The sequence below is a fragment of the Periophthalmus magnuspinnatus genome, chromosome 17 (assembly GCF_009829125.3).
Source record: "Periophthalmus magnuspinnatus isolate fPerMag1 chromosome 17, fPerMag1.2.pri, whole genome shotgun sequence".
Classification (NCBI taxonomy): Eukaryota; Metazoa; Chordata; class Actinopteri; order Gobiiformes; family Gobiidae; genus Periophthalmus; species Periophthalmus magnuspinnatus.
In genome coordinates this window covers 15,532,180-15,552,320 of record NC_047142.1, presented here as the reverse complement: position 1 = coordinate 15,552,320, position 20,141 = coordinate 15,532,180, and the positions used below count along the sequence as shown (strand labels likewise).

Here is a 20,141-nt window from a genome sequence, read left to right as displayed (position 1 = left end):
ACTAAATAAATACTCTATAGAGACGAGCACTTGGCACCAGAAAGTTACGTGGTGCACATTTAACTTAAAATGACAAACATAAACACAACTGTCTTAATTGTTAGGCTGTACATGCGTTTTAAGCTCTATAAGGAATAACTATCTAAAACTCAAATTGAAGATCTTAGTATTATTCCAATATTACTTTGGTTCTTGTGATATATTTAACTGTAAATAATAACAGTAGCCAAAAAAGTCAAAAAGGGGACAAATATTTGGTAAAAATGATTCATAATAAAATAATTTTGAAAAATATTTTGCACATTATGGGATTGTATTTCGCTTGACCCAAATCTGAGCGTACAGAAAACATAGCATGGGCTTTGTAAATGCTGCTTTTGTGGACCTGTTGGATCAGTGCCAGCTTTTTCTGACTTCCACAAAGCAGCAGAATCCTCCTTTCAAATCCAGAAGACTTCAAACAGGAACAGATTTTCTGTTGAGCGCAGGATTGTTGTGGAGAAAATTGAAAGGATTGCCGTCAGAAGCTTTCTTGAAATTGAAAAATATCTAGGTCAACTATGAGGTTATTGAATCTATGCTTTTGCCCCTTTAGTAAACACATTTCTAAATGTATTAACCATGTCTTAAGGTTCACTATGTAACTTCTCTGCCTACATGGATTTTTAGGTACTGCTTTGCCTGGAATGTTCTATAATATGACATTACATTTATCTGGCATTTATTCCATTAAAGGCGTTTATAACCTTGATAAACATGCAGTGAGTGGGCTTGCCTCTCCTCAGACCTATAACTTGGCATCGTGGTATAAACTGCTTGATAAATGAGCACATACTGTTTAATATTTAAGACAAAGCGATAACATCTACATGGAGACGAGCTGCATCAAATAAAAGACACAATGAAGCAATATTATTTAATAGTGGTCAGAACCCTGGTCCTGATGTAAGAATAGTTGGTTGAGCAGTTAGATCCACTCATCCACAGGTTGACCGGTTCCCTTCCAGCTCCCCACAGTTGCATAGTCGTTCTGTCCTTGAGCAAGATATTTAAGATCTGTGTCAGTGGTTTCTTGATGTAAAGTGCTTTGAGTGTCCTCTTGAAAGTAGCATAGTGCTGTATAAATATGACAACATTAAACCACTAAAACTAAGATGATAAGCAAAAAAAAGCAACAAATTGAGTTGTTTACTAATAGCAATACAAATGCATAAAAAGTCAAACCTGTTATCTACAAACTTCATGTCCTTAGAATCAACTTACTTCAGTTTTTATAATCTTGGCAAAAAAGAAAGGCACATAAGATCTGATGTAATATGTAACCGTTGCCAAGCAAACAATGTTTATTTTCACATAATTTACAGTTATCTCACATATTGTACAGTAGTTAGTCTTTTACTATTTTGCGCTACAGAGGCGTTACAATGTGCCTCTGCTTCAAAGTCCAACTCTCCCACCTCTTATTCTCACTGCCAACAGCTACACAACAGACTGTACAAAGCACTCCATGTCCTCTACTGAACACAAATATGTACTTAATTATAAGACAGGGAAGACGTTGTACCTGATTTTTACTGTCTTAAAAACATGAAATACAGAACTAGTTCATTTTAAACGGATTGCAGTGATCCAAAGTTATTCCTAATTTAACTTATGCATTTGAAAACATCTTAGTTATTCACTGTGATGAGTTTATAAGCACTTTTCACAACTCTGAGATCAGAGTGGATTTTGAAGTGTCGGTAAAGCTAACTGCACTGATACTCAGACAAAATACCCTTGCATATTAGACCACAAGAGCTGCTTATACAATATATCTTTACTGGGGTAAGGGAACATTTTTCCAACATGGCCTTTAATCTATTCTATTTAAAAGTACAATGGATCTTAAAAACAAGTAAGAGTGCACATCTGTGCAGAAATACACAATTCTATATGGAAACACTTTGCTTTATCGTATTTATCATAGTGCTGGGGAATGACAATAAAAAATAGGGTTATAAAAAATAAAAGATTATTTTTCCTCCAGATTTTTAAAATAATTTTTATTTTAACTTAAGTATAAATGCAAATTTTTTTTAAATCTCAGTATGATTTTATGAGTGTAAAAAATACATTTCATCATTGGCGTTTCATACAAAAAAAATCTAATTTCTCCAAAATCTTAACTCTTCCCCAAACCAAATACTTTTTGACAGCAGATTGGCTGTATACCCCTTTTTAAAGTGGAGCTAAACACTAATCCCTGTGTACTGTGTATAACTTTTATCATTATCTGCTGTTCCTTGAAATGTTTCGAAATTTTAGTGCAAACTAAATACATTTGCAGCTTTGAGGTAAAAAAAAAAAAAAAAAAAAGTCTAAATCTGTGTGCTGCCAGTTGCTGCTGTAGTCTCAAGTAGTTGGTGACATCACGTGACACTGCCCTGATTATAGCCAGGTGTTTCTGATTACACCTAGCTGCAGAGTTTGAAATGTAGATATCTGTTAGATAATGGGGACAAGATGGGACAAGATCTCGTGCCAGAACACTATGCACACATGAGAAAAATTGTCTTGTGATATTTTCTCCCCTATGTTGCCTTGAACTATAAAAAAGGTTAACTTTGCTGAGCTACATCTCTTGAGAAACTTTAGTTCCAAAAAACTGTGCTACAGTGACAGCCAAAACAGTAAATAAAATATGTACAAAATTGTGAACTGAACTTCACAATTTATTTATTAGAAATTATGTCAGTCTTTTCTTATCTCATTCTTGTGAACCCAAGCTCATGGTGTGTCTTGTCCCATATAACTGGATGGGAAGATATTAAAATTAAATTACATATAGTTACTTTAGCTTTTTTTATATATTAAAAAAGTCACTTAAAAAAGGCAATTACCATACAAGCCATGCAGGTGTCTGATGATCAACTTTATTGCTTTGTTGCTACAAATGAAATTAACAATGATTGAATAATAAATGTGTCAATTATATAACTCTTGACTATAAAAAAACACATGAACCATATGATATAATAAAGGATAGGTTGGCATCGCAGTCATCAGCAGTGCAAAATGCTATTTAGGTAGCGCTAACCTAGCGCTAGCAAAGTTGCCACAAACACGTACCATTATTCATACAAATCCAAACTAACACATTCAATAGTTTATTTCACATGGTATAGACCATATACGATGGATATTTTCAGCCCAAGTTTGTCAAACAGTGCAGGATGGATGTTTCGTAAATGTGCGTACAAGTTGCTCATGTTTGCCCTCGGAGCCGCAACTTTTTTTTCATTGCTTTGATAGAGGGCCCCCTTGTGGGCAAACACCAGAACTAACATCTTAACATTGTATTGAAACCAGAAACATGAGGCAGTCTGGTGCTGTAAAGGCGATTATAATCGTGCGCGATGATCACAATTATTTAAAAATGCCACAAACGATTAATTGCGGATCTTTTTGATTGCAATTAGCGATATTACCCTATATCGTTCCATCCCTACTCCCATATTGACCAAGTGTACTGTTTCTAATATGTCCAGACCCTGCCCCTCCTACCACCTCACTGTTTTCTTTAGTCCTCCACGTACTGCCCAGTTTAAAAGCTCTATTTGAAATGCAGTTATGGTCATAATTTAGGTGTTTAGTCACAGTGAAAATTACTCAATCTCAGATAGAATTTGATTAATTGTACAGCCATAATTTACTGCAAATGTAGCTAGAGTATCTATTAATGACTTCCTCCTCTGTTTCTCCTATGGCACTTAATAACTGGGTAGACAGGCACATACCGCCTAGTTGTTTATATTTAGACATTTGTTGGATTGAGCGTTGCTTTGCACAGGAAAAGGCAGTTCAATTTGACTATTTTCTGTTGAGCTAAATATGCAGTTCTTCTCATTATTGAATTCTAATGCTACTTCTAGGTCACAAGATGTATGCAAATTGGTTCATGTTTTCCCGTTCATAGCTACACTGAGCTACACTGGTTATTTATTCAGTGAATTTGAATATAAAGAAGAGAAAATAATAAAAATGTGCCAGAGCAGAGATTCTTCTATTGATTCAAAATTATTGTAATATTTTTAAATCATATTTGAATATTACTTTTTGAGCTAGTTTTAAACTTTTTTGTAGTATTATTTAAATTTAAAAAACACAATTCCAGTATATTTTTTTGAAGATTTTCCACATTTGTTTTAAAAATAATTTTGCACTTGTATTCTTAGTGTCTAATATGACCAGGACTAAACTGGGCTTAACTAAAACTAAATTAGGACTAATCTATGCCAGGACTAAACCAAGACTAAAACAAGACTATTGTAGGGAGTATTATACCTCTGATGATGCAAGATAATAAGGACTGAGCTGAGACACTGTGCTGTAAAGTTTCAATACATTTTGTTCTATACTTGGGCCTAAATTTTTTACTATATTTAATTTAATGAATTCCTCCATTTATTTTTTTTTTTCAGGGGTACCACCAAACAAAGCCAGTTACATTGACGACCTGGTTGTAATGCTGCCTCAAAATGTTTGGGACCACCTCTACAGCAGGTAAAGTAGACACATCATTTTCCTATGCATTTGAATGTGTCATATTGCATCTAATTCTTTGTCATTTTAATCTATTTAGATACGGAGGGGGCCCTGCTGTCAACCACCTGTACGTCTGCCACACTTGCCAGATCGAGATCGAAAAATTGGAAAAACGCCGAAAAAATGAGCTGGATATGTTTGTACGGGTAAGGCTTGAAAATTTACCAAAAACATTTCTGTTGAGCTCAGTTCCAATTGTTTTGCCTACTCAAAACGGTTATTGCATATATTTTAGGGCTGTTATTTTGCTGACAATTATTTCAACATTCAATAGTTAGTTGAAATAATCAATTTAATTGTTTATGCCCTAATATATTGTGGATCAAAAATATCTGTAATTGGCCATAGGCTATTTAAATGTACAGTATGTAACTTTCTGAAGGTGGCTTCTGCATGATTTCATGGAAAACCATACTTTGGAACATTCTTCATGGTGATAGATATGTGATAATGGAAAATTTTCATATTGTCCTCTGTCCACACTATACCAGAGCCTAAATTATTATCCAGCATAATCCAATGAGGTTCATCTGGTCTTCCGTTAATTTATTTTAGTAGATTCTTTTTCCAGACCAAGGTTTAGTTTGTTTTCATACAGTTTTGATTGCTCATGAGCGCTCTTCCTCAGAGTGGTCACATGACGTTGCTGTGACATGTCCGGTCAGCTGATTTAAACAAATTTTGGCGCTGTCTTCCCACCAGTGCAGGCAAATGACAGCGCCATCTGCAGTCTGAGATCTTCAAAATAGTATCCCAAGTGTGTGAGAGTAAAAAAGCCCCCTCGTCCCTGTTTATAGTCCCAGTTCATTATTTCGATTGCCTCCTTAATCCAGCGACGATGTTTGTTGTCCTCTGTCCCAATGATGTTTACTCTGTTCCCGTCCATAATGTGATTCTCTTTTTTACAATGGTCACAAATGGCCAGTTTGAGTTACTCCCGTTCTGCTTTGTGTTTTGTTGCTTGTGTGCATGCATTCGCTGTTTCCTTCTCACATTCCTTCTCACTTGTGTCTTTTTTCATGTACTGAAAGCCCTCCCTGTTTCCTTGATGTCCATTTTATTGCAGGGTATTTCATATATGACGTTACATTTATGCTCCAGTTCTATTTTATCTTTTGGGTGGACAAGTTTTCTGTACGGTTTGGAAAAAGAATCTATTAAAATAATATAATCCAGCCTATTTAACTAGACCTATAAAAGCCTTATTATTAATGCATTAAGACATGTGCAGTTCAAAAGGAGAAATGTGTGTTTTGTAGTCTAGGCAAGGAGAAGTAAGGTTTTGCTGGTTCTCCTTTAAACAGCTGATTAAAGGAGAAAAAAGTGAAAAAAAAAATGTTTTAAAGCTTCATGACTGTAGAGGACAGCTGAGTAGAGCATTGTTGTGGTCTCATGCACTCAAATAAGAAAAACAGGCCTTTCACAACATTGAAGTTTTACTAAGTAACTTTTCTGGTGAAGGGTCTGTTTAAAATACTTGTAACCATAGAGATTGCTGAGATCTATTAACCTTGCGCAGCAAGGTGGATTCTTGCACTATTTGGCACTCCCACTGTAAAGTTCAAATTCGCCCAGCAGTGGGCACACCAACCACAGAGCAGCATTGAGGTTTGTGTGGAAGCCAAAGGTGAGGCACCCAAGCGAACCAAAACAAACATGGCAACACCGACAGACGTACTTAAGCCTATTTTACCACAAATACAAACTGTTTTGTTTGTGAAAAATGTGCAGAAACTAAGTGCTTGCTGCAGAAGGGTATCTACAGATGAACAGTTTTCCATTGTGTGGTCAATCGCTCATGAATTGTTATAATTGGTATGTTGTTTACATGCACAACAAAAATCTGATCATTATGTGATTTTTGGAGTTAGGAGAATATTGAAATATGTAAACATGTCACCAAGTGTTTTGATGATCAGATTTCTTTGGATGCAAACAGCAAAAATCTGCTCTAATTACTGGGTTATCTGATTAATCTGTTTTTAATTTTTTTAATTTTAGATTTTTACAGGCCATTTAAATGCACCCAGTGTCTCTCAGTCTCTTGTGTGTGTTTCCTGCTTATTCTGAAACATTGTGGTGCCCTGTCCTCTAATTAAAATTACCACTGAGGAGAATTGATTAGGCTTTTCATCTGCTGTGCGCTCAATCCTTTTATCCTCACTTAATAATATTTTTACCCCCATCTCTCTCCCACACATCCCCCGACCCACTTGTTTCAACTCCTCCTCCTCTCCCCCCTCCCTCTCACTCCCCTTTTCTTCTTTCTTTGTGCAGCTCAACAAGGCGTTCCAGGAGGAGGAGTCCCCGGTGGTCATATACTGTATCAGCATGCACTGGTTTCGGGAATGGGAGGGCTTTGTCAAAGGGAAAGACAATGGTAATTGATAAGACAGATGTCACACCTATGTCCCGCCTGTCACCACTTCATAAATGTCACTGACAGGGTTATAGCAATGGTTCAAAGGCTGTGATATTGATTTTATGTTAATTTCTTAAGTACAGGGTTTGTGGTTTGCGTAGTAAAAGCTCTTTAATGAGATGCTGTTAAAGACAATTGTTTCACAGGTCAAATGTAGAGGAAAAGACAGGAATAAAAAGTAAATACTAAATCATGCGCTGCAATTTATTATATTTATTCAATTTAAAAATGCAATAAAATAGAACACATTTAAAATAGAAAATACTGTTCTAATCATCTGGGCTATATAAGACGTCTATAAGATTTAAAGTGGGACTAAACCAAAATTCCACATTTTAAAAAGACCTCCCAAACCGGGTAGTACCTGCTGGACTAAAGATGACAGAGAGGGGGAGGTGGGATGGGGTCTGGAAGTACAAGGAGCAGTGTGATTGGTCGAACAGGTATCCATTCTTTAAACTCCACTCCTACAGCCAGGTGTTTGTAATTAGAAATACCTGGATGTAGGGCAGTCTTTTGTGATGTCACCAACTACTTGCAGAGGCCACTGAATGCAGCACAAACTTGGATTTAAGCATTTTTTACCACAAAGCTCCAGATGTACCTAGTTTGCACAAAAAATGCAAAAAATAACTAGGAACAGTAAATAATGCTATTAAAACACAATTTACAGTTTCATAGCAAAAAAATTAATTTAGTGTTTAATTCCAGTTTTAAGTTGCACGCCGAACCTTTTCTGGTGGGAGGTCCATCTTCATGGAGATGGTGCTTTACCTGGAATATTCCACAGTATATCAAACTTGTGTAACATGCATTTATTAAAATATAGGTGCTGACATTGACAGATTTCTATATTTCCACTCAGAGGTGGGAAGAGTATCCAAAAATTAAAAGGCACTAGTACTCAAGTAAGAGTAACTATCGAGACGCAACATCAGATTTAGAATTCAAAATGAATGTAATTAGAAAGAATTTTAAAAACTTATATTACATAAGTTCATATTAACATTCACATCTGGTATTTTCAAGAGATAGACAGCCAAATGAGAAAAACGAAATCATATCTGAAGGAGTAGTGCAAGAAACACAAATGTTCAAATCATTTCATGATGACAAAACTTTTGTCACTTGTAGACTTACTCACAGTGGGAATAACCAAAACCTTTACTCAAGCTAGAGTAGTGTTCCTTCAATAAAAATTTTACTTAAGTAAGAGTACAGCTAGGGTAGTACTCTGAAAAGTACAGTGTCTTTAAAAACTTACTCAAGTAAATTTAGCTGTGTAAGTGTAACTGAGTACTATTCACCTCTGTTTTAAGGTAATTTATCAAACAAGTTCAAGGCTGATCTGCAACTTAATCCAAACTGGTTAAAACTTCAAGCTGTTCCATTTTACGTGTGTGTGGTTATTTTGTTGCTGTTTTTTTTTTTTTTTTTTTTGCTTTGAATAGAGCCATTCTTTAGCTGCAAAAACATTTGTGTTCAAAGTACAGAACAGGCTCCTCTTTGGTTTGGTCTTCAAAGCTCCAGTCAAATCCCCTGAGTCGTGTTTCCCTCCTGCTCCATTTGCTTTGTATTGTCCAATCTATTTTTATCACATCTGTACAACTAGAGCTGCCTTTGACAAGCAGCAGGTGGGAAAGAGGCAGGATTTAATTTTACTACGGAGGACAAAAATATTATGTTAGTTTCATCATAAAATATGTCTAAATTGCAGTAGTAAAGTGTACTAATATAAGGTCCTATGTTATGCAAAAGTGACTCTGGTGAGCTTTAAGCCATTTTAATAATGTTACTACCTCCTCAAAAACATATTTGGAGTTGTGTTTTGTTTCATGTTTTAGTAACCATTTATTATTAGTCAAGGCTCAAAATGCTCTATTTCACCTTGTGATGTCATATGGTTGTAGTTTTCAAGCTACCTTTTACCTTTAGTTCAGTAAAGATTGGAAATTGCAGGGATGAAATTATCCAAATTATTCTAATGAAGGTGTATTAAGTGTAAAAAAAACAAACAGTGGAGCACATGTATTGCCACTTAATGACATCACAAGGTGTAACAGGGTGTTTTCAGTTTGAGAAGAACACAGGATAAAAATGCAGGGTTTGTGTGTTAAACATGTGCGAATGGAAAAAAAAAGCTCAACTCCAGGTATGTTTGTGATGAGGAAACAACATTATAACAGAGATCAGAAAGTGGCGTAATATGAGCCTTTTAACACTGGGGAATAAGCAAGATTTTATTTACAACAAAGGGTAAAAATATTAGGTTGGATTGTGTAATGATAAAATATGTCTAAATTGTTGTAGTAATGTCATGTTTCCTTTTTCTCAGATCCACCAGGACCAATCGACAATTCAAAGATAACAGTGAACAAGAATGGGCATTTAGCTCTCAAACAAGGTACAAACATATTTTTATTCATTACGATTTCAATTGCTGAATGTTACACAAAAAGTAGTAAGATTGTAGTTTTTCATAGATATTTGGTTGTACTTTTCTTACAGCACAGTAGTGATATTGTGATAAGATGGAACAGTTTGCAGTGGTCCAAAGTTATTCCTCACTTACCTTATGCATTCCGAGCATCCTATTTATATTTTTAAGTTAATGTAATTTGAAGGACAAAACCTTAAATAATTTACAAAAGATGCTGTTTTCAAAGCATAGACACAAAATTAAGAAACATAATCATATCTGAAGGATCGATGCAAGAAACAATTATGTTCAAATCATTTCATATTGTCAACCTAAAGTTTTTGTCACTTGCAGACTTACAGTGGGAAGAGTAACCAAAACTACACTGTTACTTCAATAAAAATTACTCAAGTAGGAAAACTGTGCTGCTAGTAAAGTTCTCTGAGAAGTACAATCTCTTTAAAAATGTACTCAAGTAAATGTAACTGAATATTACCCACCTCTGCCTGGGACTAAACCTTGAACAAAATCTGGACTGGACCAGACTACAATTGGACTAAACAGAACCTAACCAATTTTCCATCAGTACTATACTGTGTTCAAACCAGGACCAGACCAGGATGTACCCTAAAAGTCCTGACCTCACGCTGATGTTGTGTTTTGTTTCTGCAGGAGCCGATTCAGGGCAGATTTCTGAAGAAACGTGGAACTTCCTTCACTCGATTTACGGCGGCGGTCCTATGGTCACCGTTCGCCCAAGTGTCACGCACCAAGAGTCAGAAAACAGCCAATCAGAGGAGAAGATCGAAGTGGAGACGCGGTCGCTTTAAATTATTTCGAAAAAGATATAAACTCTGCAACGAAAATCAAACTAAACGCCTTCATTATTTTGCACTTAACTTTTTATTTCAAATGGACCTCGTGTTTCCTCGCTTCACAGCAGCCTTTTGACAGCTCACATGAAGAAAGAATTACTTGCTGTACAGATGTCTATAAAAAATGATAATGATTCACCGTAGCATTGTAGTTTTCACATTTTCGAACCAAGCATTTATTGATGTACAGCTATGAGTCCTTCGGAATGCCATATCTGTTTGTTTTGTTCCTTTTTTTTTTTTTTTTTTTTTTTTTTTTACCAAAATGTCAAATTTTATTTGTTGCTGAAACTGATCAATCAAAATAGGTTGTGTTCACATACATTAGGGTTGCGAAAAGCATTGAAAATCAGATACTTAAACTAATATTGAAAATAGATACTCATTTGTGCAGGTATTGATGCAAAAAAGTTACATTCATATAACAGAAATGAACCTTTCTTGAATAGTTTTAGAACAATCTTGAGCTGTATCAGAACAAATATGAGACCACAGAGACTAGTACACACCTATGGACCACGATGGAACGTACCTGGACGACTGAGGGATCACATAGGTTATCACTGTGGTATCTGAAGTATTGAAGTATAAAATTGAGTTGAAATTTTAGTGTTGACCTGGTTTATGGTTAATAACGCTATAATTATTGTAATTACTAAGCCTATCCACATGAAACAAAAACTGATACAAAATTGTATTCCTTCTCTATCAGCAGAAATAAATTTTAACTAAATAAAAAAACAAAACAAATAAAATGTGAATGCAACCTATTACATTGTTGTTTTTGCTGTAAATAAGACTCACTTCTATTGTAATGAGTGGTGGAAAAAGGAGATATTTGTGACACTGTTAAAAGGTTATGAAGGAACGTAATGGGAACTAGTCTCAGGAATGATTCTGTATGTTTTTGCACTGATCTGTAGATGACTTCAAAATGGCATGTTCTCAATGCAAATGTGTGTTTGTATTAGAGCAGTGATTCTCAGACTTTACGTACCAAGTGAAATACCACCATAGAAAATATCAAGCTTTCAAAAAATGATGTTAAAGATGGGGTATTAGGCAAAATTGAGTTTTTGGAGCTTTCTACCATGTTGTTTCTTTATCAAAAACATGCCAGAAGAGGTTTGATATGTCATTCATGCATGAGTAATCTTGCAATCTCTACCAGGCACTATTCAAAATCCCTCTTTACGGTTATCAGTAGAATTCTGTCCTATGTCACCTATGCTCCCGCACGGCAATTTTCCATAAATAATGCAAATGCAGAACACAAAACAATAGAACTACAACTTAAGAACCTGATACGATGTGTTGTTTTCGGCAAATATAGGATTTTCAAAACAAAAGGTAACATGTTGATCTAAATATGTCATGTGTCAGGAATTAATATCCCATAGAAGTGTAATACCCCTGCTTTAATTACTAAACATTACTTAAAGTGCACTGTGTAATTTTTCTGGGCCAGCTACCTGCTTGTCTCCATAAAGATGTTATTGCCTTTCCTGAAATGTTCAAGACCATGCTATTAAACCTATCTTTAATTTACTCATTTACAGGTTTACTTTTAGTGCACAAAAATCCCCTGGAAAATATGAGTAGGGGTATCTCTCTGCAAATGTGATATGTATAATGCTGCTCTATGGAACATTTCAGGCAAAGCAATAACATATGAACAAGCATGTGCCGTACCCTCCGCTAGAAAGTTTACATAGTGTACCTTTAGCATTGTCTAAAGTAACTCTAAACTAGGTCTAAACTAGGTTTGAATTGGTTAAAAGAGCTATTGACTGTACCCTCGTTTGAGAACCACTGCATTAGAATGTACCATTAATGAAAGTATGTTGGCAGCACTTGACTATTTATCACAAACAAGAAGTGAATTTTAGATTTATGTCAATAGGTTTTGCATATTTAAAAACTGATGGTAGGCCACAAGCTGTTGAGATTGCATGCTCTGATTCATATTACCATTAATCGCATGTACATTGAAAGCTGCTCACAATCTCTAGACCAGTGCCCACTATATTGTACTAAACTAGGGAAATCACACTATGTTTAATCTTAGAAAACTAATCAATTAAAGGCATTATTTTTTGTCAGAATAAAAGGGCATGTTGCTTCAAGTGTTGGCTAAGGGGGAATAGCCAACAAATTGCTGTAATGCTACAAGAAGTCATTGCATATTACCAGTATGTCCCTATACGTAAGATCTTTGCTGATTTTGCAAGCTGGCATTATTAAAACTTGATAAATCCATGCTGAAAATTGTGGTTACTGTTGTTATTTTGTTGTAGCTGTTTGCCCACTATCCAAAAGTCTAATGGTTTGATCCTTGCAACTTGGAATGTCCTTAGCAAGACACTTCACTCTGCCTCCAATTTATATTTTTGTTGTTATTCTATAATTGCTCAAAAGTACCGGTATTAAAAGTAAACAAGTTGCTGCTGCTATAATTTTTATAGCAAATTGGTTGAAGGTTTAATTACCATTCACCGTTTCATACTATTGTGTCCCTCCCTGAGCTTCAATCATTTCAATCACTTTGCCTCCAATGTGTAGATTTTAGTTGCAGTTAGCTAAACAATTGCACAAAAGTATAAAAAGAAAACAACTCACACAAATAATTAATATACATTTCTCCAAAACATACAGAGATGTCATTCCTGTTTTTGTAGATCTCCATAAATCAGCCAGTTCTTTGCACATAAATTTATTAAGTTTGGAGATTTAAATGAGCTGCAACAATGCCACGCTGTTGTTGTGTCCTTGGGCAATACACTTGATTGGTCAGTATTGTGTGTGGGATTGGTGATAGTTGTAAAGGCCATTGCCACAAAATAGTAGCCACTTCTCTGCCCACAAGCCCCATGGCAGCTGTGGCTTCAGAGTTAGATACATAGTGAATTAATGAATACTTTACAACTCTGAAGTGACGCAACAAGCCTATAATTTATACAATTCAACATAAATCTCTGCTGGTAATATTATAATTTTCAGTGCTTTGAGTCTGATTTTGTAGCTCTCAGTTAACAAGTCAGGTCTTTGCACATAATTGATCAAGTTTGGAGATTTAAATAAGCTTCAACAATTCCATGCTCTTGCTGCATAACCGGGCTAGACACTTAACCCATCTTTCATAGTAGGAGAAGCCAGAGGCGCAAAATAGCAGCCAGGTCTCTGTCAACAAGCCTCAAGACAGACACTCCAGTACAGAAATAATTCACTATTCTTAAGTGCTTTAAGAAGCCTATCATGCTCATTCAATGCGATATAAATCTATGCTTTTAATTTTGCCCAATGCATTAGCCAAAATAAACTCAGATGCACGGGGTGACCTGTTTGCAGAGCCTGGATTTGTAGCTCTCCACTTGGGCGCTGCTGTTTGCCTTGCTGCGGGTTGGAAAGGCTCGCGCTTCGGCTCCACAACCCAACCCCAACTTGACTGGAGCGAAAAACATGGCTGCGGCCGAGCGTGCTGCAAATTTACGGAAGTGAGGTATGTTTTATTCTACAAGCTACAAATACTGCTTACAAGTGATCCATTAGTTTAGTCTCTTGTGGGATAGTGGAGATCGAACCGAAGTTTGTTGACTCGGTAGATGTGGTTTTACGCAGCGATCATAGCGGTACACAAACGCATCGGCAAAGTTGAACAATCAGCTAGCTCAGCGTGCTAATATTAGACTCAGGTTAGCCACCGATGCTAACTGGTTACCATTGGTTAAAATAGGGTTCAGGAGCTAACCATGCTACTTGGTTCTGTATATAGCCCGGTGAAGCGCTATATTACCTATAAATAACTCCAAATACACTCTATATACTTATTAATGTCCACAAACACACATTAGCTTTCTAGCATTTGTCTTAATTCAGTAAAAAGATAAATAAAGCTACATTTAACCACGATTTCCTCCAGTGCACGATGCCGTTTAGTGGGGAAAATTAGCCGAACTAGCGACTACTAGCATCTCGGCCAACTAGTCGTTTACATTAGAGAAAAACAAATTACTTTGGGCTTTTCTTTACAAGCTAGCAACGTGTCGTGCTTTCTTAGACACTTCAGTTTTGGTTTAATTTGTGCAACAGCATGCACTTTAGTCAATTCAACTAGGGAAAGGCTAAATTATAACCACAAATGTGACGTTAAGTTAGTTAGTTGCTAAGGTTAGCTGCAAAACAGACACATGCCAGTTCAGTAACTTAGACCAAGAACCATGCTAACACGTAGCTTTTGTATTTATAAACAAGCCAGGGATTTACTTTGACTTTGCACGTAATTTGATAAAGTTTGGAAATTTAAATGAGCTGCAACAATTTGGGGTTTAACTCTTTGGTAGTAGCACGTGTATCTGACAACATGTTATTAAGAGCATCCTTCATGCCCCCAACTTTGGTAATTTATAGATTTTTTTAGTTGAATAATAGTTTGGGACATGTTTTTGCGTTTTTTTTATGTGTAAGGATCACTGTGAGGTTGCTTCAAATGAATGCAGTGTTTACTTGCTGCAGAAAGAGGCAGAATTTTAGATTGGTTTAACATTAAATCAACAGATCACGTGTATATTGGTTTAACTTGGACTTAGTATTATTACACATAATTTAAGGGCTCATATTATGCTGTTTTCTGGTCTATGTTGTAATATTTACTCATCAAAAATATACATAGAGTGGTGATTTGTGTCATTCACACGTGTTTAACACAAATCCTGCAGTTCTTGTCACAAATAGAAAATACTCTCTTCCACCTTGTGATGTCATATGGTAATACAGGAAGTGCCCCATTGTGTTTTTAAACTCCATACACCTTCGCTAGAATCATTTGGATGATTTCAGTCTGGGAATAACCAATCTCTTCTAAACAAAAGGTGAAAGGTATCTGCTAACTTGATACTACCTTTTCATGAAAAGAAATAGTGCAAGCAACCTTCCTCTCTGTACTGGATTATGGGGATGTGGTGTACATGCAGATTTTAGCCTCTACTTTGAAAACGTTGGATCCGCTCTTTCACTATACCCTTCGTTTTATTACTGTATTCGCTGTGAAAATGTGGGTTGGCCACCACTGTCTGTTAGAAGAGAACAGTACTGTATGAAATTGATCTATAAGGGACGACTTCAAAAACTGCCAGAATACCTCACCTGCTTGTTAGTCATTGATGCCAGAACACTTAATACTAGATCACATGACTAAGGCTAAGAATAAGGCTAAGAAGTAGCCTTAACAAAACTGAGATGGGAAAGGAAAAGCAAAACTTGATTTGTTGGTGACAGTCACAATTTACACCTGTACCTGTTTTTAATGTTTTATATTGACTTGTATACTTGTTTGGTTTATTATTTGCATTTATTTATTAATATATTTATTTATTATTATTTATATTTATTTTTGTTTGTATTTTTTGCTGCTTATATGGTATTTTAAACAGGGCACCCATGAAAAAGAGAGTCCAAGTGCTCTCATTGGTTTCCCCTGTATAAATAAAGATAAATAAATAAAAAATAAATAAATAAAATGACATCACATGGTAGAACAGAGTATTTTGAGCTTTGGAGATGTAGACAGACTAATATTGCAGGATTACTCAAACTTGTGTGAATGAAACAAAACACAATTCCAGGTATGTTTTAATGAGGTAATAATATTCCACAATGGCTCAAAGCTTATAAGAATCAAACTTGTGTAATATAGTACCTTTAAACAATTGAACCATGTTAAAATTACTGCTATTTTTTGTGTCATCAGTATTGGATTTTTCACCTTGTTTATTTATATTACCAGTTCATTCCCCCACACGACTATGTATATTTTGTATTTGATTCAAGACATAATGACTTGGTGCATGTATATATGAGGAATAGCTCATGTATACTTAATATTTCATGCAAGTGGTTTGCACATTGTGGTAACAAGTTTTAGTTGTGGCATAAATCTTTTTGCACCTGTCATGTCTGCTTCTGCAAACTATTTAAACTGTACTTGAACTGGACTAGTTTTGTGAGAAAATAAAGTTATATGTTGTTGGTTCTTTCAGCGTTATTCAGTATTTTAAGAACTGCAGAAAAGTTTGATAAATCAAAATTCAGCTTGGACATTTTGCAGCTTGTTTGAAAACATACAACTATATAATGTATTTCACAAACAAGTTCTATCGAAATGTTCCTTAAATATTTGCAAACATTAAAATTTTCTTGTGTAGTATATCCATTAGTGTCTTGTTAGGATATTATTTGTATCATACAGTCATTTACAAATTAGGTTGTGAAATTCCCTTTTGTTATAAATGGTATAGTATAGTTCACACACAATGTTTAAAGGACCCATATTACGCAATTTTCTGATCTATGTTAGAATGTTATTTCCACATCAAAAACATACTCGCAGTTGTGTTTTGTTTCATTCACACAAAACCTGCATATTTAGGCTGAAAACAATCAATAATTTAAATTATCATCTGGTAGGCGGCACATGGCATAAACCAAGATATGGACCTGTGTCTTAAGATCATTTTTTGACAATTTTGTACTCAGTTATATTATATACTGTTATACTGAAACTCAGAAACACCTAAATGTAAAGCTTTGATATAGATCTTTTCAAAAATCACTGACAAACCTCGCCACCAGAGTAATACTGAAATTTTGTCTGGCCCATGAGCTCTATGTCTTTAAGGCGGTAGCATCAATCTAACATGGCTTTAAGCTCACAAGAGTCAGTTTTGTATAATATAAGACCTTAATGTTTCGTGGTCATTAAATTTCTGAATCTGTTGCGAGTGATGTTACTCTATGGGTTAGGTGTTACCTTTATAATAACTGCACGAATGTTGTTGTGGCTCATATATGTTTGGCTAACATGCCACATTTGGTTATAATATGGAAATAACATCTCCGTGGAGACAATCTGGTGGCCGACTCTCCACCAGAAAAGTTCTATAGTGCACCTTTAAGTATGCATGATGTTTAAACCTTATGCTGAACATTACTTTATACATTGTTGTACAAACTGAAGTGTTTTGACCGTTGGATGGCGGGGCAGATGAGCCTAATTAGTTTAGTCGTGTCTGGTCTAAGGGTGACTGCTCTTTCTGAATGCATCCTCGGCTCTGCTCCCTTCTGTTTGTCTTTGGTTCTGTCTCTTATTTTATGCATGGACAAACCACATCATGCTCTCCGGGCCAGTCTGTAGCATGTGGTGATATACAAGGCCAAAAGTGTCGTTCTCAGGTAGAGTTGGATGATGTTGACATGAATGAATCTGTTTATGTTTTGGATTAGGGCTGCAATGATTAATTGGCTAATTTTGATCATTGTAATCATTAACTGGACTGTTCTGACTCTAGCCCTTTTTAGAACAAAGATAGTGGCATGTCAAAAAAGTATACAGTTTCTGATCATTATCAATAATACACATTATTCATAAATATGAATCAATCCAAATGTGTTAAAAGATACCTGGAAAATCTTTGTAGATTATTGCTCATTTCTTTGTGATTGTGGATTTCCTATCACAATATTGTAGTTTTTATCTTTTTTCCCCATTATCTTTTTTTCCTATTTTATTTTTCCCAAGTATTTTATTGTAGCTGTTGTAAGTTGTTTTCAGTTGGGTCAGTCTTAACAAGCATGGCCTTTAAAAAAAATTGTGTTTTTTGTTTTGCATATTTTCCAAAATATATTTTGATTGAAGAGGGTATTATGCTAAATTGACTTTTTGGAGCTTTCTACCATGTTATAACGTCATTCCCTTAACAAAAAAAGGAGATTTTATATGTCATCAACGCATCCATGTTTCGTTAATGTAGCGATCTCTCCTGGACCCTATTCGAACCCTTCTTACACAACAACTTGACAAACCTGATGTGATGTGCAGAAGTTTCATTAACAGGATGCACGCTGATTGTGTTGTGATAGTATTCTGAATGCTGGCGAGCAAGGGGAGAGAGACTCAGAGCAAGAGAAAGTAAAGTGAAACTTATAAAGCATGTTAGTATGTTGTTTTCTGTGAATATGGCATTTTCAGAAGTATAAAAGGTAACATGGCAATCTATATATATTATGTGTCAGAACTTAATACCCCCTCTTTGATGATTGAGCTTTTGTCAAGCAAATTTATTTTATTCATCTTCATATTTTTGTGCTGTACATTACAAGAGCATTAACATTTTAAAGAAGACTGAAATATGAAATGCTAAACTAAGAATCGCATGCGTTTCAGAACATGTTTTAAGAGCTCTAAAGTACAGGATTGTTTGGCATTCTTTGCAAATTATGACCATGCAAATCACCTTTTAATTCCAACAATTTTGCAACCCTGTTATGCACTTGTGTGTATATGGCTGGAAACAGTTGATATGGTAGGTTTTACCAATTAGATCAATTTTTGTGATCAATTAACAGATTAATCATTAGGGCTGAATGATTTGTGAAAAATATCAATATAATATAAGTGCTGCGATTATATTTGAGATTTGTTTTAATAATTGGATTCTGTTTAAAGTTTATATTTTAAATACATGCAGAAGAATTGACAAAAAGACTAAAATATGAACTGACAAACTAATGTCATATTGTTTGTACAGATCTAAACTACAGGCGTAGCAGTTTTTATGCAGATTAAAACATGTATTTTATTGTTTGTTGAGGAAAAAATGTCACTTAAAAATTGCAGCCTTTGCAATTTGCGGGTTCTGATGTTGATTCAATTGTGATTAATCTTGCAGCCATATTACTCCTAAATAAATGACTTGTTTTATCTTGTAACATAACTCTGTACAGTCTGTAGCATTTACTGAAAGCCCATTCATGCCACTAATGGAAGTCGTCATTTCCATTCTTTACAATGGTCCACATGTTGTCATTATTGCTCTGCTTTGAATGTCACTGTCTGTACAACCTTTGCAAGTGGATTTTCTCTTTGTCCTTTGTCATTGGATTTATGAGTCATGATCTTGACTGGAGGATACTTCAGGGTAAAAAATGTGTCTGGGAATTTCTGCATTTAGTACTACAAGCTGATCGCTAACAACCTCTAGCATGCTCACACACTTCCTGATGATTAGTGAATAAAGCGCTTTTATAGCCGGATGCAGACAGCATGCAGCGGACAATTTGACCTCAAGAGTTGTTTATACAGTATGTCTGTACCAGGCAAAGACAGTACACATTAAGTATTAAAAGGGGGTATTTCACTTCTGTGGGGTGTTAACCCCTAACACATAACATATTTAGATCACAATGTTTATTGTTTCGAGCCTTGTATTCACTGAAAACAACATAAGTTCAGTAAATTTTTGCTTCGTTTTTGAGTTCCCCCTTCAGAATACTATACATTACAATTGGCGTGCATTTCACTAATGAAACTACTGCACATCACATCAGGTTTGCGAAGTTGTAGTGTACTGTTTTGTATGGCTGCTTTTGTGGCAAATGGCCGTGTGGGAGCATGGTTGACGTAGGTTTGTGGGTTGAGCTTTGGACAGAATCTTACAGCTAACTGGGAGGAGGGTTCGAGTAGTGCACGCAGGGCTCCAGACTCACATTTTTTTCCAGGAGCACCATAGCCCCTGACTGAAATCTTTTAGGAGCACAGGCTGAAAATTTATGGATGCACTATAAAAGGTTGATTTTTTTTTAAAATCTAGTTAATATTGTAGACCTAATTTCTATGCTTTATTAAAGTTTAATTGTAATGTAACCAGCTAAGAGATGGTTAATGCAGACAGATTTATTTATGAGCAGGAAGCAAGAAGCAAGTAATCAGATCTGGCTTGAAAATAAATTGTATAAATACAAGTTTACTATAGACAGAATACATAGATATAGATAGAATAACACT

At 35.4% G+C, this 20,141-nt stretch overlaps 2 protein-coding genes across 5 annotated transcripts in view; both read left to right on the top strand.

Moving 5' to 3' along the window:
• The window catches only part of usp33 (ubiquitin specific peptidase 33), a 55,792-nt gene extending 43,231 nt beyond the window's left edge, over positions 1-12,561 (top strand). For 2 of the 3 annotated variants that reach the window (XM_033982250.2, XM_033982248.2), the window contains exons 20-24: positions 4,464-4,545; positions 4,625-4,733; positions 6,865-6,967; positions 9,345-9,413; positions 10,101-12,561. In XM_033982250.2, coding sequence (XP_033838141.1) covers positions 4,464-4,545; positions 4,625-4,733; positions 6,865-6,967; positions 9,345-9,413; positions 10,101-10,258 — 521 coding nt within the window. In that variant the 3' untranslated portion in view covers positions 10,259-12,561. The remainder of the gene's footprint in view (positions 1-4,463; positions 4,546-4,624; positions 4,734-6,864; positions 6,968-9,344; positions 9,414-10,100) is intronic. The other variant, XM_055228384.1, reaches the window with a different exon arrangement.
• A 1,086-nt stretch (positions 12,562-13,647) lies between these two features.
• zzz3 (zinc finger, ZZ-type containing 3) overlaps positions 13,648-20,141 on the top strand; it is a 38,266-nt gene continuing 31,772 nt past the window's right edge. The window contains exon 1 of one of the 2 annotated variants that reach the window (XM_033982897.2): positions 13,648-13,802. The gene's annotated coding sequence lies outside the window, so the exon portion shown is untranslated. The remainder of the gene's footprint in view (positions 13,803-20,141) is intronic. The other variant, XM_055228297.1, reaches the window with a different exon arrangement.